Source organism: Salvelinus sp. IW2-2015, unplaced genomic scaffold, assembly GCF_002910315.2.
Source record: "Salvelinus sp. IW2-2015 unplaced genomic scaffold, ASM291031v2 Un_scaffold1734, whole genome shotgun sequence".
NCBI classification, from domain to species: domain Eukaryota; kingdom Metazoa; phylum Chordata; class Actinopteri; order Salmoniformes; family Salmonidae; genus Salvelinus; species Salvelinus sp. IW2-2015.
The window spans coordinates 1-14,064 of NW_019943119.1; the positions used below are offsets into that span (position 1 = coordinate 1).

Consider the following 14,064-nt stretch of genomic DNA (forward strand, 5'->3'; position numbering starts at 1 on the left):
TAGTATTGCTACAGACATGCTCAAAAAATACTTGCCACCCTGTATCTCTCTGTGTATCTGTGTGCTTGTTCCTCCTGTCTCTGCTGTTGCTGTATTTAATCCATGTTCCTTCACCGTCGCTTCTGTACGTGTATTTATCATGTTTCCTCACCTGTACGCTCTGTCCGTGTATTTAATAATGTTTCCTCACCTGTCGCTCTGTCGTTTATTTATCATGTTCCTCACCTGTCGCTCTGTCGTGTATTTAAGGCCTTGTTCCTCCCCGTCTCTCTGTGACGTGCATTTGAAGGCCTGTTTCTCACCCCGTCTCTTTGTGACGTGTATTGTAAGACTGTTTCCTCACCTGTGTCTCTGTCGTGTATGGAATACTGTTCCTCACCCCGTCTCGTCGTGTTATGGATCATGTTCCTCACCTGTTCTCTCTGACGTGTATTTTAGCTGTTCTCACCCACTTTCTCTCTGTGTATATAGTGTTTGCAGGCGGTGGAGGGATACAACGCCGTCGAGACGGGTGTGCCCGGACATGCAGCAGAGCATGATGACCCTGATGCCCGCTGCCGCGATGGTCTACCCCAGTGGCTGCCGACCTCTATCAGAGAGAGCTGACCAGCCTGCGCAGCAGAGCAGATGTACGTACGCACACACACACCACATCTAGTCTCAATCGATGTGAGGCCACTAGTTAGGGCCATTGTAGGCATTACCAATGTATTTGATGATTTACAGTTACCTAAACTTATGCATGACCTCTATGAATATATTTTCGAGGAAAGACGTATTGGTTAAGACTAAAGCATGTCAGTAATTTTCACAGGGTTTCAACATGGGTTGGACATTATGAAGTCAACTGAGTTGATGACTTAAGATGACAATATATTGATAAATGTATCAGAGGTATGGATTAGTTGAACGTTCTGGTTTGTGTTTCCCCAAGGGTTCTCTGTCCCACCCGGAAGTACTGGGTTGCCGTGGATGTTTGTCGTCGGAGTGGTGTATTGTAATCAGGCGTGGACGTGGGGCGACCTGGATTCCATGTGGAGACAACTGGCCAGCGCGCGTTACTGGATCTCAGGTGGACACACAGAGAGTACCACAGGAGACAGGACCTTGACAGACACTTGTCTGTCACTAGTTGTGTATTATCCTTGTATGTTTTGCTCTCAGACCTCACTCCAGATTTCGAACGGGACACATTCATACGAGTAACCTCAGAGTATATGAAACTATAAAGATGTATTAACGTGTTTTCGTACCCCTCTAGACCGCATCATGTAAGACACCTAGTCATGTTTTTGTTGGTTGCTGATGACAACTTACTTTACGTTGTAGTAAACATGTTACGTCTGTATTACAGGAATTAATTTTCTGGCACTCAAATTGTCCCGGTTAATTGATTGGTCTATTCAGTTGAATGGTTAGTCTGTAGAATATTGAGTTTAATATTGTTTATTTCAGTTGACTGGTTAGTCTGTAACTATGAGGTTTAATATTGTTTATTCAGTTGACTGGTTAGTCTGTAACTATGACGTTTAATATTGTTTATTCAGTTGACTGGTTGTCTGCTATATGAGGGTTTATTCAGTTGACTGGTTAGTCTGAACTAGTGAGGTTTAATATTGTTATTCAGTTGACTGGTTAGTTCTAACTATGAGTTTATATTTTGTCATATTGACGTTGACTGGTTAGTCTGTAACTATGAGGTTTCATATTGTTTATTCCAGTTGACTGGTTTAGCTCTGTAAAACTATGAGGATTTATATTGTTTATGTCAGTTGACTGGGTTAGTCTGTAAACTATGAGGTTTAATATTGTTTATTCAGTTGACTGGTTAGTCTGTAACTATGAGGTGTAATATTGTTTATTCAGTTGACTGTTAGTCGTAACTATGACGTTTAATATTGTCTATTCGTTGACTGGTTAGTCTGTATAACTGAGGTTTAAAATTGTTATTCAGTTGACTGGTTAGTCTTTAACTATGAGGTTTATATTGTTCATATTCAGTTGACTGGTTAGTCTGTAACTGACGGTTCATTTAGGAAGAAATAAGATGGTAACAATAATTCCCATTCATTTAGGATCAGCCACTCGATTACCCATGGTGTTGGTTGTCTCAGGTATATTGGATGAATTGGTCGGTAGAGGCAGTGGTCCAGGGAGGTAAGCAGTTGACTATCGTGACTGGAGACGACCATCCAAGGCTCTGTGTTGACCAGGTCAACGATCCATACAGGAGGCAGCACGAACGTGAGTGGACCAGACACGATTGAATGTCACACGTAACAACACATGTACGCATAACACACGTGACGCACACTCTTGCAGGAAACACACAGTTGCACATACTTGCCAGAATGCCAGTACACACAACACACGACACCACACACACACACACACACACACACACACACCACACACACACAGCTAGAACTCTACTTCCAATTTGTTACCGTAAATAGGTCTACTAAGAGAAGGAGTCCACTTGATAATGAGGTCACTGTCGCACCCTCCTTGTATTTGGTTTTTCAAGATCACTTTGCACCCAGTATTCCTCATAACATTGTTTGAAAGCTTGAGACCATTCCCATAGCAGATTACATGAGCTCATCTCCTAATCTTTTTAATGTCTTTCCAGGTGGGACATGTGCAAGTGCTCGTGAAAAGCACTCAACGGTGATCGCCCGTCTGTAACAGGCTTTGGGCTAAGTGACCTCTATCGCTAACTCTATGACATTCCTCATCAGTCTATTCTGAGTTAAAAAAAAAGAGAACCGTAAAGTGATGTCAGTAGAAACGTGGTGTATTAACGATCTTTAAAAAGTGATAGCATTACTTGTGCTAAATAGAACTCTTCCACTATAGCATGGAAAAATGCTACATGGGTTTCAAAGTGTCTAACAGCTACCGAGATTGTCTCTTCTACCTTCCCATAGTCTATGTCTACAGGCTAATCCTTATGTTTCGTCCACTTGTGATGTATTGTATGCCATGTTGTGTTGTGCTCATACATCATGCTTTCAAACGGATTTGTGACTTTGCCTAACAAAAAGTCTCTCCAATCAACCCTTGTGTCTGTGTGTGTAGGTACTTGTAGGCATCGGTTCGAGAGACTCGAGTACATGCAAGCTCTGGATCGGGGGAGACCCACAATCACCCTAGAGCCCCTCCAGCACTACTGCAGCCAAGCCTTAACCAGGACGTAGCAGCCCTCCAGTCGCGATCAGCACTACTTTCGACAAACCTGCTTGAGACCCGCAGGGAGAAGCAATGTAGGACCAATGATTTACACACACACACACACACACACACACACAAACACACCAACACACCACACAATGGGTGTGTTTGTGGCACAGAGCTGCTTTGACTGGGTGGGATTATTGGCATCAGAGCTGTTGACTAGTCACACCTTTAACAGCACGTGTTTACGTAGCACACACAAAACATAGTTACACACCCTCTCCTTTCTCTCTGGTTACTGGACGGTGTCTTTCTCACTCATCGTAAATGACCTGGACCATCACCTGTGGTGTAGGTGTTAGACTCCTCCACTTTCTCCTTCTGTGCCTGTCTCTGGTTCCGGTATTAACGTGATGATGGGAGTTTGTCGGGTTCAGACGCATTCTACTGATTGGTGAGTTCTTGAGCATCAGTTGTTGGATGCCCTTTCGATCACACTAGCCATAGAGCTAACACTGCAGAGATGTTTCATCTGTAACGGTTTTTTATGGACTAAACATTTACGAGAAATGAAATAACTTTTGATGCCAAAAACACAGCTTGAACTTAATATTTACATGTGTAAATACAAAATAGAAGCAGATCAGTTTGGTGACTGTAAGATATTTTCAACTGACAGACACTTTGTGTGTTTACACATTGAGTCCAAGACGAAGCAGGTTTCTCGTCAAGCGTCTGATTGCTTTTGTGATGGATGAGGTCCGACGGGTCGGCAGATGTTGTGTTAGGAGTGCACCATTGCTACGTCGGGTATTATGCAAAACACCAGCGGCGCTGTATGCAAATATAGCTCATCTACAGTTAGTTTCACACAGGTGTTTTTAGTTAATAGGTTGTATGAGGTGGCTGTCTCGAAGACAGACTTCACAGTATAGTGGCTAACCTCTATTCCACCCTACACTTTAATAAGTGTTGTGAACTGATGTTAGGTGTCACGTAGTGGTCGAGCGGCGGCTACCTTGAAGGACTACGAGGCTCTCCGCATAGCAATGAGAGATAAACATTATATCTTTGTAAGTTTCTTCAATATAACACGGTCTGCTATAACAACCACATGATATGTATTGTAGTCATGCGTAAATATAATTTTTAGTCTGTGTGATCATATTTGGGAGTTGGTGTTTCTTGGCTGATGTCCTGAGGGACAGTGGACTGACTCCATGTCGCATTCAGCTCTTCATCCACATGACTCCCTAACCCCCTCAGTGATGTCATGGTGTGATTCATGCTTTCTGCTCCCCGGCTTGGTCCTGCTTACCCTCACTTCCTGTCTGTCCTCGCACCCCCATCTTTTCTTCATTTCTTCTTCTCTCTTTTTGACTCTCTCCTTCCTCGTTCTTCTTTTCCCTCTCTTTATTTCATTTGAATGAATTCAAGGGCTTTATTGGCTGGGAAGCATTAACATTGCAAAGCGAGTGAACTCTCCCCTCCTTTTTTCTCTTTCATCTCGCTCCTCTTTCGTTTTCTCTTCCTCCTTTCACTTAACAACAAGGACTGACTAAATAGCTTTATTGTACAGCAGTCAAACTGTATAGCCAATCAAGCCAAACAGGCTGACAGAGACTGTAGTCTGTGTTACTGGGAAGTAGATTAGTGTAGATACAAGCCATAAACTCATTAGACCTGACACACTGTCTGACTCACTTGACTGTGTTATCTTGCCTGGGTGGGGTGATGAGTGTCGTTGTTTGTATGTGCACATCTATGTTAATGGTCCCATATGATGTCCCTGCTCTAGTCCCACATTTGGTTGTGTTTCCTGTTTGCTGGTGAAACAAAGGGGTTAACAAGAACTGTAGAAGATGCAGGTGGGGTCCAAAAGCGGTAAGGGCCATGGCATACCACAGACAAAAGTGCGATGTGAACTTGCTTGTGGGGAAGACTGTAGATGTAGAACCACACAGAAGTCACATATTAGGAAATTCTGAAATAATTATTGGGCCAAGCTTTAGTTTTTTTTAAGCACCCTCAGTGAGCTGCACTTTTCACAGAAGCTGGCTTGTCCACTTTTTTAACCAGAATGACTCGTCATTGCTAAAACTTAGGCCAGAAGCATTAAATAGAACGTGTCCAGTGTATCTATTTCTCGCTCAGTTTTTCCTGTTAGAAGTTGGCCTTTAGATAGAAAACTAAATGTGTCTTATCAATGATAGACTGGCTTGGCCTCCGCCCTTGTACTCTCACAGCCAGTGTACGGGAGAATGTTTTAATTGTCAACAATGGGCCGGTCACATCTCAAGCGTTCCCGTCGTGGCAATGTGACGTTTGTTTGCCAAGACCTTTTTCCAAATCACGCTTTTAGGGAACGAAGGAAGGAAGGAGAGAGAGGGAGGGGGGGAGTGGTGGGGAGCTGTAAAGAAAGCAAGCCATTTCCCTGGTGATCTTTTTCACAGGCATAGGAAATAACAAGCCAGGACTACTCTGTCTGCTTCCTTAAAAGGGCACGAAGCTGAACACTATACCAGAAGGGGACTTTTCATAGTAGACCCATTTAGTTGTTTTCACCTGGGCCCTCAGGGGATCTTGTGGCCCCTCCATGGGTCTGAAAGCTGAGGGGAGGATTCTCCTTTGTGGTGGGTTCGTGTTGGACAAGACCGACAGACATACACTGAGTGTACAAAACATTACGGACACCTGCTCTTTCCATGAGACTGACCACCTGGATAGGTGAAAGCTGTGATCCCTTATTGATGTCACTTGTTAAATCCACTTTAATCAGTGTAGATGTTCCTAATGTTTGGTAWKCTCCGTGTGTACACACACCACACAGGAGTAGGGGTCAAATATCTTCATTGTCTCCAAAGGATCAAATCCATGGCTGAAAGTCCTGCTCTAGCTGTGCCTCCACTACGGTGCGTTCAGAATTGGATGACTCAGTCAGACYCACGGCACAGACACAGGAAGTTGTTAGAAACAAGAAGTTCCGGCTGGATTTCAAAGGCCTGATGCCGCTCATGTGCTCCACAGCTGCAGGTGGAGGGGGTTGATAGGGCATGGGGATAGTAGCAGATGGGAAGGAATGGGAGCTGTTGAAGGAGAATGAACACAGGGGTATATTCATTATGGTGGAACTTTCAGATCGTATCTGGCTATATCTGTTCTATTCTTTTCTGTAACATCACGCCCTCCTGAACAGGCCCCAGGTTAATACATAGAATCTGATTTCAGATCGTAGATCTATACTTTTGTGCAATGATTCACTAATGAATTCTTTAGCCTTTTGGTGGACCATACAGCAATAGGTTTCAGATATAGTTTTGTATACACAACTAGGTTTCTAGTGTGTGACTATAGGCCCCTGTTCATTAGAGCACGCAGCAGCAAAACGTTTGTAAAAGAAAACGAGTGTTTCTTATTGGACAAGTTCAGATAGTGTTTCACTCCAGGTCGGACCTTCTGAACACGGCCCAGATTTCTTTCTCAGACGCTGATGTTTCATCAGGGAGTGTTCATGTGATGCCAGACATCCATGTACAGCCTGTGATATCTTTCTGTGCCAGTCTTGTGGTCTGAGGGTTCAGCTTGACTGGCCAAAGTAAACACGGTGGGGGGACAAGCCTGGTGCTCTGTACTAGTCCAGCTTCATCGCTCACATCATCATTAAAGCATGCACGGCGCTGTGTGTGTGTGTGCATGTGACTCATGCTCACGTGTGTGTGTCCATGCGGTGCATGTGTACTCGCTGTGTTGTGATGTTTTTATGTTATGTATACGTTCACAAGCTGCTTTGTGACCACTGACTCCACTCTGATACCAGTCAACATCCTGGAATAGAGGAGTTCCTCTGTAGGAAGACTTTATATAAGGACATGTAGGGACTCGACTGCATTACTGAGGCATTGAAGGGAGGGTTCACTGGCTAAGAACACCACCCTATCGGCTTTCACTTCCTCTATCTGATCAGGGGTCTGTTCAGTAGGCACACAACGAAAACACTTAAAAAATCTATTGTAACAAATTGAGCGTTTCAGTCCCTCCCTGTTTAGTCTTTTCTTCCGTTTGGTGCCTATGAAACACAACCAGCAGTTGTGTGTTTGTCAGGAGTCCTGGTTAATAAGATGCGTCCTTCTACTCCCATCCCCTCTCTGGCACCACACCCTTTCTGTATCGCTTACCTGCCACCAGCTGCAAGGCTTATTTCCAAACCAATATGAATTAGCACTAACCCCTTATTTACTGTCAAAGCTATCCTGCCACTGACGGATTCCCTTAGGTACAGCTCTAGGATCTGCTTCCCCACCCCAATCCTAACCTTAACCATCTGTGGGGGAAATGCAAAACTGACCCTGTTTCAGCATGTAGGGGCAACTTCACCCTGAATGTTGCTAGCGCAGCCACTACCTGCCTACCTGGCTTGCACAAGGAACCACACCTACCTTGAGTTTTGGTATTGGTCTCCCCCAGCCCCCCTCCCCTGAAACACGGCAGGAGGAGGGAGGGGCAGGTAGGTGGGGGAGGCACAAAGAGGGGCCTGTACTGTTGGCCTATTAGCAGCTAGCCCTGACAACTCCGGAAACCAGCACAGCTAGCAGAGAGAAAGAGTTAGCTAGCTGTCTGTGCTGCTGCACACTTAAAATGCAGAGACTTGACAAAGTGTTTCAAACTTATGTCATGGTTTCAGTTAGCTAATGTGCTCATCCAATTGACTTGTCATGATGGTCAAGAATGTACACAGGGTACTGCTGTTGAATGCTGTTGCAGGAATGTGGACTGATATGAGAGGGTATTGCATACTTCTGCAACTTAGATATCAGACTAAAGATGTAGTGTCTCACTGCCTTCTGTAGGCCTTTGCACTAAGCAGGTGTTTACTGCTATCAGATGTTTGGTTTATAACATCAGCCATTATTGACTTCTGTTCTCCATCTCCTGAGATTGAATTTGATTTKTGTTGATATAAGTGGAATGACCAATGTCCRGGATTTTCATATGGAATTCTGTTGTAAGTTGTGTGGGCGTGACACCCTGTACTGGTCTATAGAGTTGCCTTTCCTGTGGTCTCCTGCCATTGTGGTTGGATGCAATTTAGACCCAAGTACTCTCATTCAGCAGGAGTAGATTGCCCTCCAGTGGTAATTCAGTAGAATGGCGTAAATATGCTGCAGACCCAGTGGGTGTGTGCTGTTTTGGAGTGAGACTGACCGCCTCGCTGTGTGTTCTTCCAGGAGACCCAGGACCCCTCCGCTGTGCTCTGGTTGGATGAGATCCAGGGCGCCATACTGATGTCCAATAGATACCCAGGAGGCCTTGCAGTGTAAGAATAGTACACACCCTAGCTGTCCCACAAGCACTTTTCCTCAGGGTTCCAAGCAAACCTGGGTTCACATAGTATCAGTTTTCTTTCAAATACATTTTATTGACTGCCTGAAGTGTCAGAAGGGCAAGCTTAGCACATTTGGGATTATTCATTGGTTCCATCGTGTCAGGCAATCTCAATCAAAAACAGCTAAGGTATTTGAAAGATCACATACTATTTGAACACAGTTGGTTCCAAGCTATGTCTTGTAGTAAGTAGAGCATGATGAAATACTGAAAAGCCAAATAAAAAAAACCTTGATAAGAATGATGACTAGTCTCCCTGTTTCCTCGTCAGTCTCCCAGGCCATCCAGACCATCAACAGGCGGTGGACAGTGGCGAGGCGCCTAAACCCTGGCTGCTCTGCGCTCCCCTGGGGCCGGCCTCTAGGAGTCACCCCTGAGTGTGCCCAGAACTACCAGGACGACCTGGCCAAGATCAGACAGGACAAGACCCAGGATGGTGAGGAGGATGGTCATAGATGCATCCCAAATGGCAACCTTTCCCTACATAGTGACTACTTTTGACCAGACCCCTATGGAGGGGATATACTGTATATCCATATGGGCATTGGGTGCCATTGGGCCACAGTCATACACTGTGGACAGTTTTCTTTCATACTTTTGTTTTGTGTTCATTACCTGCAATTAGTTTCTTCTACAATGGAGTTAGTGCAGGAACATATAGTTCCATTAGTAGTTGTGACTAATGGCATCAGCCAGAGCAAGTTAATGTTCATAGTCAAAAGATGTTCTTACCCAGGAACTGCAGATATAAAGGAGCTTGATCACTTGCTTTAGTACAACAGACAAGGCATACATGGTTCCTTGACTGACAGATGGATGGAGCTAGATATATCAAGATGTACAGTCTGTAAATAAATTGGTGAGAAATATGTCCATAACTCTGTGTGTTCATGCTCCAGGTGACAACGGCAGTGACTGGATGAAGCACTGGGTGAAGGGAGGACACAACTACTACTACAACCTGAAGACAGGAGAGGGCTCCTGGACTGAACCTGCAGACTTCCTCCAGAACAACACCCAGCTCAACAAGGAGGACATCCAGGTAGGTAAGATGGAGACTGGTCCGCCTGGGGTGAAGTTTCCCCTGTGTACAGAGCTAGGATCACTTCCTCCTGCCCATATCATAAGTCAACCATTAGTGGGGAAATGTAAGACTGACCGTGTCTAGGGGCAATTTTACCCTACACCATACAGGGCCTTTGCCTCTTCCTCTCTGGCTGTATTCATTGAGGTGAAACATTCAGAACTTGCAGATAGAATTTTAATGAATAGAACATGCATGATTCTCTTACATGAGACTCATCTGTTCTACAAAATCCTTTCTATGTGGACGGTCTGTAACGCTGCACCCTTCTGAACAGGCCGCAGTACTGTGGTGTTGTGGCGATTTAGCTTTTTGGAGCATGCTAACAGCGCTCCTCCTACCACTCCCATTGTTTTTTAAATGAAATGCTAATGCTAACTCATCTGTAGCGAAGGGACAACCTCAAGTCTTACATTGTTTATGCTCATGCGGGCGAATGTATAGTTGAGATCATTGTTGCGCAACTCAGATTATAATAATCATTCAATAATATCAATAGTAGACTTGCCAAAAAAATAGTAGTTAAGTGCATGGATCCCAAGTCTGAACACTGTCATTGTCCATACAGACTACTTTCTTGGTATCTGTACGATTAGGTGAATTTGCTCATTTGAGTGAGATTTTCCTTTATCATTCTCACTTAACTCCCATTCTTTGCTAAAAACAGACACACCTTCCAATGCCACACCTAAAGCTGTGTTGTTGATAGTATGTCATTATGTAAGTGGGCCTGTGTGTGAGGCTCTCGTTTGTCAATCAGTCTGTGGTTTCCGGGGTGACCACCACTACCAACCGGGAGCAGCTGTGGCTGGCCAATGAGAGCCTGATTGCCAAGCTGCAGGCCGGATGCCGTGGCTACCTGGTGAGGAAAGGCCTGAAGGAGAGAAAAGACTTCCTGAAATCCCAGGACCCTGCCATTACCACCATACAGGTCAGAGGTCAAACTCTTCCCTCCTTTGGACATGGAGTGAATCTTAATATTTCCTTGATGCCTCACATCCTTTCATCTCCTTCTCAAAGTTCATTGGAGCAGAACACTTGAGATTCCTCCATCGGATCTTCTCCTCCAATGCGCTTTGAGAAGGTGAGGAGAGAGGCGGCGCGAGCAATCAAGGAAATACAATTGAGATTCACCATAGACATTACACATTTCACAGTACACACTTTAAAAATATATATATATATTTTAAATATTAACCTTTATTTAACTAGGCATAGTCAGTTGAGAAAATTCTTATTTTACAATGACGGCCTAACCCAGTCGACGCTGGGCCAATTGTGCATCCGGCCTATGGGACTCCAATTCTATATGCCTATGGGACTCCTAATTCTATATGCCTATTGGGATCTCTAACTATGCTATATGCTATGGGACTCCCTAATATTCTGTATATGCCTATGGGACTCCTAATTCTAGTATGCCTATGGGGACTCCTAATCTATATGCCTATGGGACTCCTAATTCTAATGCCATGGGACTCCTAATTCTAGATGCCTATGGGACTCCAGGGGCGGCAAGGTAGAGCTTGGGCTAGTAACCGAAAGTTGCTGGATTGAATCCCCGAGCTGACGAGGTTAAAACTGTAATTCTGCCCTGAACAAGGCAGTTAACCCACTGTTCCTAGGCCGTCATTGTAAATAAGAATTTGTCCTTAACTGACTGCCTAGTTAATAAATAAAAACCATGGCTGGATGTGATAGAACATACACAACCCAGTGCTACACAGCTAGTGTCACATCATTCCTAGCCCTAAGCCTTTGACAGTGTATCTATCCAGTTCTACAAACACTGAAGGGTTTGGCCAAGTGGAGCTGCTGACATTTTTAAAGGTAACATTGTACACTTATATGCCATGTTTAACTTTAAGGGCCAGTGTCCCAGACCCAGATTAAGCCTTGTCTAAGAGCACTTTCATTGGTGGTTCTCCATTGAGCAGGATTTTTAGTCTAGGACTCAAACTGTCTGTGAATCTGGCCCTAAAAATTCTGTGCTTCTTAACACTGGTCCTGTATATTTGTCTGTATCTTACAGGCTCATTTTAGAGGCTACAAGCAGAGGAAGGTCTATATAAAGAGGAAGGAGTACTTGAATGACCACAGCGAGGATGCTGTAAAGGTAAGGTCTCCACCGTCGTAGCCCTCTTATAAATAAAACAACAATACATGACCTTGATTGGTGGGTCCTGTTCATTGGGGCATGCAACATTCTAAAACGCTTTGCAAAATAAACATTTGCTTTTCTTATTGGACAAGGCCAGGTTGTCCCTCCTGTTTCAGTCCATTTTCTTCTCTTTTGGGCCTTAATGAACATGAGCCTGTGTTGCTGCTTTTCCTTTAAATCTGAGGTTTTTGGTGAACTTCAAAGCTTTCTTAGTATTGACCTAGTTTAATTTATTTTTTTAGATCCAGTCGATGGTGAGGATGCACCAAGCTCGCAAGAAGTACAGAGACCGCCTTAAGCACTTCAAGGACCATGTGAGTTGATTTATTTAGTTAACCCTTATTTTACAAGATATTTAAGTTACCCTACGAGATCTGGAGCCTGCTGATTTTCTGTTCTACCTGATAATTAGTTCCTGGTGTCCCAGGTTAAATCAGTCCCTGATTTAAAGGGAACAATGAAAGAAACGCAATGGCAACTGGCTTCCAGGTGCAGCGTTGAGTTGAGGGTGAATTACTATAAATCAAATCAGTTTATTGTCACGTGTGCCAAATACAACAGGTGTAGACCTTACAGTGAAATGCTTACTTACCTGGGACACCAGGATAATTATCACTAACCAACATGCAATTTAAGTAAAAAATGTGATGATTGGGTGAGTTGTAGTTATATGTTGTGCCCAGGCCCGTCTGTTCTCTGTCTTCTAATCACTGTATGACGTCACCACTTTTCTCTTTTTTTCTTTTTTTTTTTAACCCCCTTTTCTCCCCAATTTCGTGGTATCCAATCGCTAGTAATACTATCTTGTCTCATCGCTACAATCTCCCGTACGGCTCGGGAGAGACGAAGGTCGAAGCCATGCGTCCTCCGACGCACAACCCAACCAAGCCGCACTGCTTCTTAACACAGCGCGCCTCCAACCCGGAAGCCAGCCGCACCAATGTGTCGGAGGAAACACCGTGCACCCGCCCCCTTGGTTAGCGCGCACTGCGCCCGGCCCGCCACAGGATCGCTGGAGCGCGATGAGACAAGGATATCCCTACCGGCCAAACCTCCTAACCCGGACGACGCTAGGCCAATTGTGCGTCGCCCCACGGACCTCCCGGTCGCGGCCGGCTGCGACAGAGCCTGGGCGCGAACCCAGAGACTCTGGTGGCGCAGCTAGCGCTGCGATGCAGTGCCCTAGACCCCTGCGCCACCCGGAGGGCATATGACGTCACATCTAACTCTTATATCCTCGCCTGACACATCACTGACATTTACTCTCTCTGCGTCCCATGGCACCCTATTCCTATATAGTGCACTACTTTTGACCAGAGCCCTATTAAGGGAACGGGGTGCCATTTGGGACACAGTCATGTTCTTTGATCAGTGAAGTGACTGCTGTTTGCTCTGTTGTGGCAGATCAATGAAGTGGTGAAGATCCAGGCGTTCATCAGAGGCCAACAAAGCCAGAGACGACTACAAGACACTCAGTGAGTATGATGATGATGTGATGAGAACCCTCACCCACCACTGGCTTTCTCTTTTCACCATTTCTCTCCGCACTGATCTCGTCTCCGCACTGAGTCTCGTCTCCGTAAGGAGTCTCGTCTCCCAGCTGTTCTTTCTGCCACATACAACTCCATCCTGACTGAATCTCTCTCTCTCTCTCTCACTGTCTCTCTCACACAGTCAACGCTGATGACCTCCCATGGCGGTGGTGCGGAAGTTTGTCCACCTCCTGGACCACAGTGACCAGGACTTCCAGGAAGAGCTGGACTTGATGAGGCTCCGGGAGGAGGTTGGCACCAACATCCGCTCCAACCAGCAGCTGGAGAATGACCTGAACCTGATGGACATCAAGATCGGCCTGCTGGTCAAGAACAAGATCACCCTGCAGGAGGTGGTGTCCCACAGCAACAAGCTGACCAAAAGAACCAAGGGCGAGCTGTCCAACTGATGATGATGAACAAACAGAGGGGAGGCCTGAAGGCTCTGAGCAAGGAGAAGAGCTCAAGCTGAAGGCCTATCAGTATCTCTTCTACCTGCTGCAGGTACTGTAGATGCTGTGTGTAAACGCATATCTATCTTCAAACAGTTAGCAAAGCTGTACTGACAGAGAATCAACTCGCAAACAGTTGAGAACATAAAATGCTGTAGGTGACAGTAAGCTAGACAGACTACAGAAATGTAACAGGAAAACATCCAATCACCGTAGTTAAGTGTTTCCTTTCTGTCACTCCTGCAGACCAACCCACCTACCTGGCCAACTGATCTT

The 14,064-nt window shown here is 45.1% G+C and overlaps 1 protein-coding gene across 1 annotated transcript; it reads left to right on the forward strand.

Annotated features, from left to right (window-relative positions):
• The first annotated feature begins 8,402 nt into the window (after positions 1-8,402).
• Positions 8,403-13,840, forward strand: LOC112071827 (ras GTPase-activating-like protein IQGAP1). The gene is made up of 8 exons (XM_024139257.2): positions 8,403-8,491; positions 8,831-8,995; positions 9,459-9,601; positions 10,404-10,574; positions 11,676-11,759; positions 12,047-12,118; positions 13,209-13,279; positions 13,479-13,840. Exons 3-8 carry the CDS (start codon positions 9,479-9,481, stop codon positions 13,486-13,488), a joined length of 531 nt encoding a protein of 176 aa, XP_023995025.1. The 5' UTR covers positions 8,403-8,491; positions 8,831-8,995; positions 9,459-9,478; the 3' UTR covers positions 13,489-13,840.
• Positions 13,841-14,064: the final 224 nt, after the last annotated feature.